The 12594-nt window shown below is 33.9% G+C and overlaps 1 protein-coding gene across 20 annotated transcripts; it reads left to right on the forward strand.

Annotated features, from left to right (window-relative positions):
• The first annotated feature begins 191 nt into the window (after positions 1-191).
• B52 (serine and arginine rich splicing factor B52) lies at positions 192-12521 on the forward strand. Of its 20 annotated transcripts, none has more exons than XM_033342212.2 (12): positions 192-345; positions 2597-2723; positions 3441-3511; positions 4999-5079; positions 5804-5827; positions 5978-6034; positions 6237-6306; positions 10487-10560; positions 10636-10854; positions 11173-11298; positions 11587-11709; positions 11772-12521. In XM_033342212.2, the coding sequence occupies exons 2-12, from the start codon at positions 2598-2600 to the stop codon at positions 11923-11925; spliced, it is 1125 nt and encodes a 374-aa protein (XP_033198103.1). In that variant the 5' UTR covers positions 192-345; position 2597; the 3' UTR covers positions 11926-12521. The 20 variants fall into 20 exon arrangements, with proteins under 20 accessions (XP_033198103.1, XP_033198099.1, XP_033198109.1 ...); XM_033342208.2 differs by lacking the exon at positions 4999-5079 and adding an exon at positions 5109-5204; XM_033342213.2 differs by lacking the exon at positions 2597-2723 and adding an exon at positions 2438-2561 and having other exon boundaries at positions 199-345.
• Positions 12522-12594: the final 73 nt, after the last annotated feature.

Genomic DNA, 12594 nt, shown 5'->3' on the forward strand with positions numbered 1-12594 from the left:
AGGTGGGGATAGTGAATTATAGTAAAACATATTAAGAAATATAATTTTATGTTATATATTAAAATTAAAATTATTATCTTATTGATGGATAATAATCTTATATTATTGCTTAGAATTCGTAAAATTTATTTAAAAATGTGTTGCATTTCTGCTACTAGGCGTCTGTTATCGAGGCTTGGCAAGCCAGCGACTTTGTTCTTCACTGTGTGAACCCCGTTCTGTTTCCGTTATTGCAGCGAGCCATTTTACTTCAGACGCCGATCATTACTTCTAGTAATTTGAGTGGTGCTGTATCGTGAAAGCAGACCTCGACAAATAAAGCAACCTATTTTTACGTATAATCAGGTAAGTTTGTAAACATATATTTCCTTATAATACTAAATATGCATTAAAAAAGTGATTTGTTCTCAAATACTTTATTTTACGGATGGAACGGCCGCGTTTCATGATAAGTACCCTCGACATATCACATCATGATGGTTTAACGATAATTCATCGATGATACAAATTTTTCAATTGCATTTCTCATAATTAAAAAAATTCATTTATTGTATTATTTGTTTATTTTTAAATTGTACGTTAATGACGTGGCAGAAGCGATCCGAATGCTACGTCATATGGATGCTCGCTCACAAGACCTTCTAGAATTAATTACAATGGATATGCGCACGTCGCAATTAATCGTTTTTCTTAGATAGCTATTATATATATAGTCTAGATATTATGTATATTGTTCCATAAATTCCATCTTAGCGTTATCGTTATCGTTAATTCGCACATCATACTGATAATTTTCGAGAGGTTCCCACAACTAAAAAAATAATATTTCGCAATAGATATAATTATTTTATATAATCGTAACATGTTTTTATAAATACAGTTATCACATTTTTATCCGCATATAATCGTGTAAATTACGTAGCAGAAAAGGAGGACGATAAGCAATCACACGACCGCCATTTTATGAAACGAGTGCCCACTAAAAACATGGTTTGTCGCTGGAGTTTGAAATATGTATTACACTCTTTATATTAAGTCACACTTACTTAGTTACTTAAACATGAATCAAAAAGCAAGTTAAAATTTGGACAAAAGGAAAAGGATTGTAGAGCTCTTTTAATCGTAGAAAGAAACTGTAATAGGCGAAGGAGGGAAAATAATTCGACCCGTGTATCATGTATTAGTACATATGTATTGATACGTTGTCGTAAAGTACAGTCAAAATCTCGCAATAAAAGTAGAAAACTATCTTTTTAACACCACGAATGAGTATACTCTATAAGCTTATATCGTAGCTTAAAAATCAGTGCTCAGATGGTAAATATTTATGCAGCATATTGAAAATTAAGTTTCATAAATCGAAAATTGTTTTACATATTTGCCATTCCTAATTGTTTACAACATCAGACGAGTTCGGTACGTATAGTAAATTTACCGCTTTGCATTGTTTCTCCTATTCAGAATAATTAATTGTAAATACCGAACACGGCTAATGTTCATACTTCCTTAATACTTGCGTAAACTTTTTGGCTGAGTAAGCATGAAAATGGATATCGTAGTAATATTAAATCATATTTTATCTCAATGTGCAAATTATTAAAACACTTTTTATTTAGTTATACATAGACAAAGAATGTTTTATGTTATCCACAAGTGCATGAGATGTGCTTAATCTAGTTGTAAATATTCAGTCTTGTTTTTTTGCTTGAAAATAAATAATAAACTTAATATTCAGTAAGTTGTCATTTTTAGATTATTATATATCACTTAATGTTGTTAAATTCATTAGATTATGCAACTATAGATATTAATGCTTCTCAGAATTTTTTTTTAACATGCAATAAATCATATGGCTTCAAATCATATATTTGTTACATATTTGTATATAATTTATAGCATGTAACCCAATGTGAATTATATTTATACTCAAGTTATATATAAACATGAGTATTGAAGTATAATTTTTGCTTTATTTATTAATGAATTTTTATTTGTACATTAACTTAATATACGTGTGAAGTTTTACATGTTTTGTTAGTAAATATAACTTTTATTTCTGTAATTAAAAACAACCCTGTGTGATTGTTATAAAAGAATGTATGCTGAAGTACTATATTTATCGACTACATGGAATGTTAGGTTTGGAAGCAAATTTCATAGTTTTGTATTACAATAGCACCTCTATATTGCACTTGTGACCTATTGCCGTCAGTTTAATAGGCACAAATTTAACTGGTAAAGCTTTCTTTGACATAAATTTTTAAAGTTTCGACAGAAGTATAAAGTAAACTCACCAATGTCAATTTTATTAAGTTGCATTGCCATTCTCAGCCAGAATATTGGAAATTAACGTAACAGTTCTTATGTTGTCATGTGACTAAATGGCAGGTTCTTAAAGTAGCCTGTTATGTATGGTGTTTTTATATTTTCCTTTAAGAATGAGCACCCGAGTATTCGTTGGCGGATTAACATACCGGGTGAGAGAGCGCGACCTTGAGAAGTTCTTCCGGAAATATGGTAGAATCAAGGAGGTCGCTATGAAGAATGGATTTGCCTTTGTGGTAAGTCTAATGTGGTTCAATTGTTTTTTTTACAGTATGGTAGGGACAAGGGTCTATGTCGGTGGGCTTCCATACGGCACCAGGGAAAGAGACCTTGAGAGATTTTTCAGAGGCTACGGTCGATTCCGTGATGTCCTCATCAAGAACGGTTACGGCTTTGTTGTAAGTACCTAAATCAAATTTTATACACATACCCAACACTTTACTCTACTCAATTTGGTCTTGTTATTTAGTAATAGAAAGTGTAGAAACCGTTTCTACACTTTTTTGTTGCTTCATAGAAAAATTGTGAATTATTTTATTATTTCATTTGTGACCAACATGTGTAGAGGGTGAAGTGTTTTACTTAAAAAATAACTTGAACTCGTGAGTTGATCTGACCTACCTTGAGCCCTGAACACATTGGTACTGTGGCTGCTTAATGGAACTGTGTGCTGGTTTTCATCGATTAATCTACAAAATGTTTGTAAGTTACGTATTATCAAAGGGGAATCGTGTTACTTATATCAAATATTTAATTACTATTTACTTTTGTGACAAAATACCAATTATAAAATTAAAGGCCATAAAATTACAAAATTAAACAATTCCTTAAAAAATTTTGCATTACTAAATCAAAATTATTTAAATTGTTAAATTATTAATTGAATCTTCTCCCTGTATAGATTATTACTCCACTTTGTTAGTATGCACTGGTGGAATATTTCTGAATATTAATAGCTGCAGGTTCATGTATGTGTGTTACACACTAGCTGTACTTTATGAATTAATAAGGTGTATTGAATAACATGAATAATACAATATAATACTGCATGTAAAAATTGGAACTGACAAGTTTCCCCCTTATTGTGATTTGTAATAAATCTATTTTGTTTACAGGAGTTTGATGACTATAGGGATGCAGATGATGCAGTCTATGAGCTCAATGGAAAGGAGCTTCTAGGAGAAAGGTAATATATATTACATATTTGTTATACATATTTTATACATACAAATATATTAGAAGTATGAAGAATGGTGTAGGTAGCATGTTTTGCATGATTAGTTTGTTCACTATTAAGTTTTGTTTTATACATTCACATTTATATATTAAAACTTGTAATTTTCAATTGCACAGTTTGCAAAATATAATGATTATTGGAAATTACAAGAGTTCATTCCTTTTTTATATTACAAAATTACTGATAATCTCTGTCATTTATTTATTATTATATTTTAAATATATATTAAAAATGTAACATTAACCTGTTTGATTATAGTATTAAAAACTTTGATTTAATGGACATATATTTAAGCATTTTTTAAAAGATTTGGAGATTAAAATAACTTTGTTAATGTTATGTAAAATAGGTAGGATTATACATGAGAAGCAATAGCATTGATATTTATTTTACTTTAATAACCTTTTATGCGTTATTGGATAATAGTTTCGTTCTAGAAGTTTCCTAGTTATTTGCGATTAGAGGCAAAGTAGAATTCTTGGCTATAAGGGAAAAGAGTTGAATATTAAATACCTTTGTATGTAAAAAAAGTCGATATTATTTTTGGGAATAAAGCATTTGCAAATTGAAAATCATAAATAATTGCGCTTTTAAAGTCTTATTTTACTTTTGTTTATGTTCAAGTTTTTAGATATTTTTAATGTTTTTTAAAGTATTTTGAATTCTATCTTATTGACATACTAATCTGCTGTTGCTTCTGTATAATTGCAACATATATAAAAAAAATTTTTTTTGATTATTATCTTTAAGTTTAATAAAACGGCGTCTGTCCTCCAAATTATTGATTGGGTTTGTTCTGCAATAAAAGTGCATCTTACTTAAATAGCCGATATGACTTGCCGCCATTTTGAACTACTTCCATCAATTCCCCGATATATGTGTTAAAGAGACTATATTGATATACTTTATAACGAATGCCTCAGAATTTTATATAATGTATATTGCTTCTTTGACAAAAGTTGTTTAACAAACAAAACGAGAGAAAAATACAAATATGTATCTTTCGTAATGCGTTTTCATAATTCTCTGGTGATCATGAACAATTTTTTTGTCTAATTCCTCGAAGTGGTAAAAGAACGAAGCTAAGAGGTGTAAAAGAAAAGGATGAATACAAAGTGATCCCAGTTAATTATGAGAAAGCCTAGAGCAATTTTATACGAATGTATAACTTAGATTAATGAATAAGTTGCGAATTATAAGTGGACAGCAACTAGAAAAATTAGAGAGGGGATGAAGAGACAAATACGATGATGAGGGGACAGCGCCTCAATGGCTGGACTTTGTAGATAAAGAACGAGGCGGATGATATTTGAACGGATTTCGAGAGCAGGCTGAGGAATGGAAAAGAAAATGGAAAGAAGGATGGAGGGAAGGAAGCAGCTTTAGAGTAAGAATTAGTCGAGGACTTAGGCGGGGTTTTGTTGGGTGTGTTTCAGAGTGGCGGTGGAGATAGCACGGGGTGTTTCAGGGAGGCGAGGCGACCGTGGCTACGGACGCTCACGCTCCTGGAGAGACAAGTAAGCATATCCAATGTGTCTTGTTACAGAATTACTGTAGAGAGGGCCAGGGGGACACCTAGGGGTAGTGACCAGTGGCGCTATGGTGACTCCCGTGGTGGTTATGGGGACTCGAGGCGATCTGCGTAAGACACGCTATCCTTTTTTTTATTTTATCAGAGCGATCATTATCCCCTCCTCCCCTGCAGGCAATTAAATTGAGATATGCAAAATCTTGAATGAATTTTTTCGAGTTAACTTCTATACTTTTTTCGATATTTGAATAAAATGTTCTCTTTGAATGTACATTCAATTCGATTGTATGTAATGAAAAATGATTTTACATATCGCCCGTACAGGGAAGAACGTAACCTTGGATATGATAAGCTCTAAAATAGAAAGAGAGAGAGAGAGAGAAAGAGTATGAAAGAGAGTGTGAAAGAGAACGAAAGAGAACGAGTGAATGTTGTAAAGCTTGCCAATTTGCATACGATGAAAGTTCGTCTAGGCACCGGCGAATTCTAATTAGTTTGAATTGGTTGTCTTGGATTTGACTGCTCTCCCGAGTACGTCGAATTAATGGAAGTCTTAAAAAACTCTCACTAGCTGAGAAATCTAACACATAATAGTATATTATAATGCCTAGTGAATACCCTCCCAGACATTATGTTTATTACTGGTAGATGAGAGAGGTGGATCGATGTAATTGGCGACTAATAGATGTGTGGTATTGTGTTTGTTACAGCCGAGACGATATGCGGCACGACAGGTACGCTATTGCTGCATTTTGAGTAGATTTGATTCGATTGGAACAGGTGATTGATTGTGTGCCTGAGCAATGAGTGCAGATCTGTAGTTATTTGCTGAAGGTTTAACCAACAATCCGTTATTTCTGTTCACATGACATCCCTTTTTGCAGAGATAGTGTGAACAGAAACACGAGGACTGCATCTAGCTACAAGCAATCATTGCCCAGGTACATACATCCAATGTTACGCTCTAACGATACATCTTATAATTTATTCTTCTAAATAATTACAATATTGAATATTACAACTCAAGTTTTCGTTTCCATTCTTAGAGTTTCGCTATTGTTACGTATAAAGTCAGGTCCAAGACAAACCTGCTTCTATTGAAATAATACAAAGTAGATAACATCCGTACTTTTCCCTTTGTAGATACGGACCACCAACACGCACCGAATACCGGCTCACTGTGGAGAATCTCTCGAGTCGCGTTAGCTGGCAGGTAAGTAATATCTGTACCCTTGGCTTCGCACTTACAATACGTCCGATAGCTTTTTCGTGAGTTTGATTGCTACTCGAGGTTTCCAGAATGACTACGATATGCGAATATTCTATCGAAAATGTGCGCGGGTAACCGATCCCTATATATTTTCTCGCTAGCGTTCGATCGTTCCGCATTTCGTGTTTTCCCCGAGTTGAACCAAACTTACACGCGCGGCATTTTTAGCATTAATGTTTTTATTCGATTTTTCTTTCGTCATTTTTAAGTTCGTTTATGCATATCTGAAACTCTAATCCGAGTTTACAAAAAAAGATGTACATTTTGATCAAGTAAGTCTATGGCATATTTTCGAAACAAAATTTTTTATCCTAATTACTTTCGCTCGGTGGTGAGCAGAAGTGAAAACGTACGGAAAAAGAGAAAGTACCAGACGAAAGGTGCAGAAACATAGAGGGATGAATATGGAAAATACACAACCCCCATGATATTGAAAAGAACAGGCATGTGAATCACTTGAATATCACGTATAATGTGTGTTGCACATTGATTCCTGAGTAAAAGTTAAAATGACACAGAAATCGGATCGTGCTACTTTGTGCGTACTATTTGGAAGAAGAGGTGTGTACGTTTTGAAGACGTCGAGCAAATGAACAGTGGAGAGGAAGACACGAGATAGACCAATCGGAAGGGCAATCTTGGGAAAACAATGGGAAATGCGAACTATGTGGGAAATACCAGGACGCACTCCATTTTTAGAAATCTCTGATCTTTAAAAAAAGAGATGTATATACGTATACATCTGTGTACACAAAACTCTAAATATCCATGCCAACGAATTAAAAAAAAGAGACAGAAATAGAGATCCTTTGTGTGCATGTGGACCAAGTCTTACTTGATCAATATACATTGCATATATATATATAAACATATATATCCTCTAATCGTACTTTTCGGATGATTGGTTGTCTTTTGATGAAAAAAAGTATACTTATCTATGAATTTCTCTCGCTCAATCAATTCTTCGACGTTCCTTTTTCAATTTATTATTTCATTTACGTTCGGCCAACAGTTGAGAAAAACAATAAAATTGATGTTCTTTCCGAAGAGCCATGTCCTCTTCGCCGAGGAGGGGCGACCGGTAGGGCCAATAGACTGATGATGTGCGATGATAAAGATGACGATGCACGCGATGGGCCCGCCTTAAGGTCAAGTGGCACCAGGTTGGTTTCTGAGGTGTCCCGGGTGAGAGAGATAGCCGCGTGGCACTGGGTACACCTACTACCTACCACCTTCTACTACTTGCGCAGTGATACGTGGTGAAACCCAGTGATGAGATAGGTTCTTACGTATCTGCGATCTTCTCATCGTGATCGCTGGGAGAGAAAAACGTCGTCTGCCTTCTACGATCATCAATGACTCTGACCTGTATCTTTGCCTGGATGTGTTACAACAACAATCACCACTATTTTACTCTCTCATTATATTTCCATACTTCCCTCCCACCATTACCATTGTTACCACATATTCTCTATCTGTTATATCCTTTATGAAATATTTCGTCATCATCATCACCACTCTTTGATCCTTCTGCATTACATTTATACTCTTGACATCTTATTACTCAACTTTATTATTGACCCTTTATATTACTCTTCATAATGAACAACCCACAATATAACTACTACTACTACTGTTACTACTACTGCCACCATCACCACCACCACCACCACCACTATTACTACTACTACTACTACTACTACTACTACTACTACTTATTACTACTACTACTACTACTACTACTTATTACTACTACTACTACTACTACTACTGCTATCACTATCACATTTGTTACTACACCACGACTGTTACTGCTACTGGTACGTCACCAACCTAGCCATCTAGTAAGTCAGGCAGCGGCCACCCATGAGGGCATACACGGGCCGAAACCCGAACCATCCGCGACTACGCCACACAGATCCGTTCGACCCAACCAAGCGCCGTTGTGTCTGGCCTTTCTCTCTGTCCGTAAGCAAGGTGGTGCCTGGGCCCAAGGTAAATGCGTCACCTTAACCGAGTGTACTCTTTAGATATATACATTATATCTATTATATATCTTATATACACTTACACACTTTTGTAACTTGTTCTCTTATTTATTGATATCTTTTTAAGATATATATTATATATCTATTAACTGTGCACCATAGTTCAGGTGTTTTATGTGTGTATATTTATACACATCCTCTATATCAATATAGATCTCTACTGAGAATGTTCAGCGAGCTTGGAGCCGTGCACACGCAATAAAAAAAACCAATACCGGAAATAGGGAATCAGCTTAACAAATTACCTCTATGATATATATTAGATATATATCATATATATATTTATATATATATGATATATATCAGATATATATATATATATTAAGTGTGCTCGAAATTAGGCATCCGTCCGTTTAATAACGATATATGTAGTAGTTGGTTTATTTTTCTGTACTTTGTGTATATATTCGTTGGTCATTATAAATCATGATTTTTAAATAACTCAGCGTTTACGTTTTTCATGAAACGGACGCTTTTTACGTGTCTTTTGAATGAGAACAAAAAACAACTTTTCTTTATGCAAGGCAATTTATTTCTTTTCGTAAAATTCAGTTTCCTTCTCTCTTTTGGGTTTGTGTATAAAACATACAAAGGAGACATTTCAGTCGTCAAGTGTCGTTGCAGGCTATCCATTAAAGGAAAACAGTTTGATGTATCGACATGATTCCTATTGTTACGCTTTACTATGCACACAGGATACAAGAACAATATTTAGGATTTTTGAACGCATCGGATAAGAATTTGTTTTGAAAAACTGACCTATCATGCATGATTCCGAAGAAACATCAAGATTGAAAGACAAGAGTTACCTACACGCACGCACCTAACAAGAGAGAGAAAGAGAGTCCACGACATTAAGCCGTACCTGGTTCCCACAAATACAAGAAACAGTCTCAACCATGAACGTATACAGTGGATACCAAACAGAGATTTTTTCCTCGTTATGGACGATGAATCATGAAGAATAGATAAGAACCATCCACTCATATCATTAAATCGTAGAAGACATAATAGGAAAAGAATATTACATCAAGAGGAATATACAGTTTCCAAAAGGGAGATTCTCGATGATTATCATAGCAAATAAATGATTTCTCCTCTACGTTGGTTATTTTTGAAGGAAAATATTGATTGGAAAATGTTCTTACTTTCAGCATCGGCCCAATTTCTTTGGATTTTTCGAATTCCATTTTCCAGTTATGGTGTGATAGAAAATATAAAGTATATGTTCCTCATTCTGTATACACGAATTACATTTATTTTTGTCATCTTTGAAATACAGGTTTTGCAATGTAGGAGACTTTCTAAAAGAAACCGAATATTTTTTCAACATATTCTGAACCATATTCGTCTTTCATTGTTCACTGTTTGATTTCACAGGCAACTGTCTTCTCTCTGCCTTATGCAGTTCCATCTTTTCAACGATCCATATAGTTTTTGATCGAACCTACGGTTTACGATTTCTTTCAGATTTAAATAGATGATAGAAAAATTGACTTTTTATAAACTTCTTTGTATGCAGCATGATTTTGATGGAGTTTTATTGTGAGCTGCTCTGCAGAAATTATATATTCGATGATATATTCGTTTGAGTAAAAAAAATAGTATTTTCGTTAATTACTGAAAGATGCCTTTCACAGTATGTATTATTTTTCTGCAGGGTGGAGGTTTTCTATAAAATAAATGACTATACTTGTTTTAAAGATTGAATTGCATAAAAAGAAAGGTTGCATCAACCGCAGATACTAAATTCGAGCACATGCTTTCAACATATATTCTCCACACTGAAGATTATGGACAGACAGGAGATATAACATGGTTTTTTTCAATAAGGATAGAGTTTTTGGTATATACTTCAGGACAAGGAGGATTGCTATATTTAATACGTGATAGGAGAAGTATAATGGACAAAAGTGCACAGGACACATTTTAACTTATGCGTAATCTTTAGTATAGGAACACAAAACTTAGTCTTATTCATACGTGAATATTAACCGTATCTCATTATAATTTAATGTAAGACATGTTTTTTTATCATTGTAATATGCTAATTCATCTTCTTGTGTGATGCTCAGGATTTGAAGGATTATATGAGACAAGCTGGCGAAGTGACATATGCAGATGCACACAAACAGCGCAGGAATGAAGGGTAAGTTACATTTTCATTTACAATTATTTCGTTATATTGATGTAGTTTGATTAATGGCATAATTTAATGTTACAGGGTTGTAGAGTTTGCAACATATTCTGACTTGAAGAACGCCATCGACAAATTGGACGATACAGAACTAAATGGACGTAGAATCAGACTTATCGAAGATAAAAGACGTGGTCGTCGCTCAAGATCCTCGAGTTCGAGATCAAGATCACGGTCACGATCTCGATCTCGTCGCCGATCCCGCTCCCGCTCAAGGTATTATCGTCGTTCTCGATCCCGATCAAGGTACTGTCGGGGGGCGGCAATGTCTCCATCATTTTTTACTTTAATACTAACCATACCTGTAGCATACTAGATTCTAATTTTGATTACTTCGAAATTTACTGCATACTTCATGCTTAAATTTTCAAATTATTTTACACTTTTTAATGTTTAATCATATGTTAGATATGTTCAGTTCTCGCGCATAATACAAGAACATTCATCTAAAATAACTTAGAACAATTGCAACTGATATGATGACAGTTATTAAAGTAACTAGATCAATTTTGTATATAGTATATTTTAAACATATTGCAATGATATATATTTTAATCGTATCAGGAGTCGTCGCAGTTCTCGTAGTCGTAGCCGTCGCAGCAGCCGTTCCAAATCAAGGGCACATACTAAATCAAAATCAAAGTCCAAATCCAAATCTCCCGAACGTAGCCGTACCCGATCTAAATCCAAGTGAGTATTTGTTCTCCTGTATTTGTGTTATGTCACTTCTAATTTTGTGATGTAAAATTTATTTATTTGCTTTGTTTCTTGCGCAATTATCAATAATCGAATGTTATGTAAATATCTCCTACGTTTCACATGTATTTCACTTTCATTCTTTGGCATTGTGTTTGGGCTGATTTTTTTTTAAGAAACCTCTTACGGCATTTTTCATGTTTATACGAAAGAGAAAAACAGTTTTTTATAATTTTAATTATATTTCCCTGCATCCTCTTCATTTGAACTATAATTTTGCAGATCAAGAGACCGCTCAAAGTCGAAATCTAAGTCAAAGTCCAAATCCAGATCTCGTTCTAGGTCCAAGGCTGAGAGGTCAAAGTCCAGGTCGCAGTCCAAATCCAAAGCCAAGTCTCCTTCGAAGTGAGTTCAATTGATATAATTAGCGCAAGAAAAGCAAATCTATCGTCATTTTTTTAATCTAGCTCTTCTTCCAGAGATAGATCTAGTCGCGAAAGATCAAGAGGCGACAGATCGAGATCTCGATCAGGCAGCAAACATAGCAAAAGCCGTAGCCGTTCTCGATCACCAATGAATGGCGACAAATCACCAGAAAGTAATAAACAGAAAGCTGATTAAAGAAAACGTGAAACAAGAAAAGGAGAAACTTTTATTGTGAAAGAAAAATATCTGGAAAAAGGAGTTTTGTCCTCTTTTTGTTTTCTTTTTTGTCTACGATTAATTGCATTCAAGAAGCCAATTTTTCATGCCTTTGTTTTTAAGAAATCGTCGATTTTTTTGGTAACATTATTACTACACTTGTAATTAATATATATATCGTTTTAAAGATAAAATTTCTGAAACTTTGTAAAATGTGGAACAGCGAAACAAAAAGGAATTAATTATAGTTAATAATCGGCTTAAGTATAATTAAATGATTGTACATGATTTACTTAATCGAACCAAACTGTACATTGGTTACACATAATTTTAACTGTACACTTGTCATCTTTGAAGAAACACCACACGCATTTAGAGAATTAAGATTTCTTCATACGTACCTTAAACGGATTCTACACATTTTTTGATGTATCGCCGTGTATCAAGGAATTCCCTGTAATGGCTTTTTGTATATATTCCTAACGATCACATTACTTCACAAGACAGCAACAAATGTGATGTGTATTAAAATTAGTGGTAAGAGGTATCTTATTTCAATAAAATTTCACGCTATATTTGTTTTTTCACTACTTATTGTTTCGACCTTTCTTTTATATTTTTGTTAAGGAGTTTTTAATATTTCATGTT

The sequence above is a fragment of the Bombus vancouverensis genome, chromosome 4 (assembly GCF_051014615.1).
Source record: "Bombus vancouverensis nearcticus chromosome 4, iyBomVanc1_principal, whole genome shotgun sequence".
Lineage (NCBI taxonomy): Eukaryota > Metazoa > Arthropoda > Insecta > Hymenoptera > Apidae > Bombus > Bombus vancouverensis.

Bases quoted from the DNA above. Each gene is read 5' to 3' on its own strand.
- B52 (XM_033342208.2), top strand. From the start codon at position 2,598: ATGGTAGGGACAAGGGTCTATGTCGGTGGGCTTCCATACGGCACCAGG. The intron at 5,205-5,803 runs GTAAGACACGCT...TGTTTGTTACAG, and splicing joins GGGGACTCGAGGCGATCTGC to CCGAGACGATATGCGGCACG. The intron at 11,710-11,771 runs GTGAGTTCAATT...TTTTTAATCTAG, and splicing joins AAAGCCAAGTCTCCTTCGAA to CTCTTCTTCCAGAGATAGAT.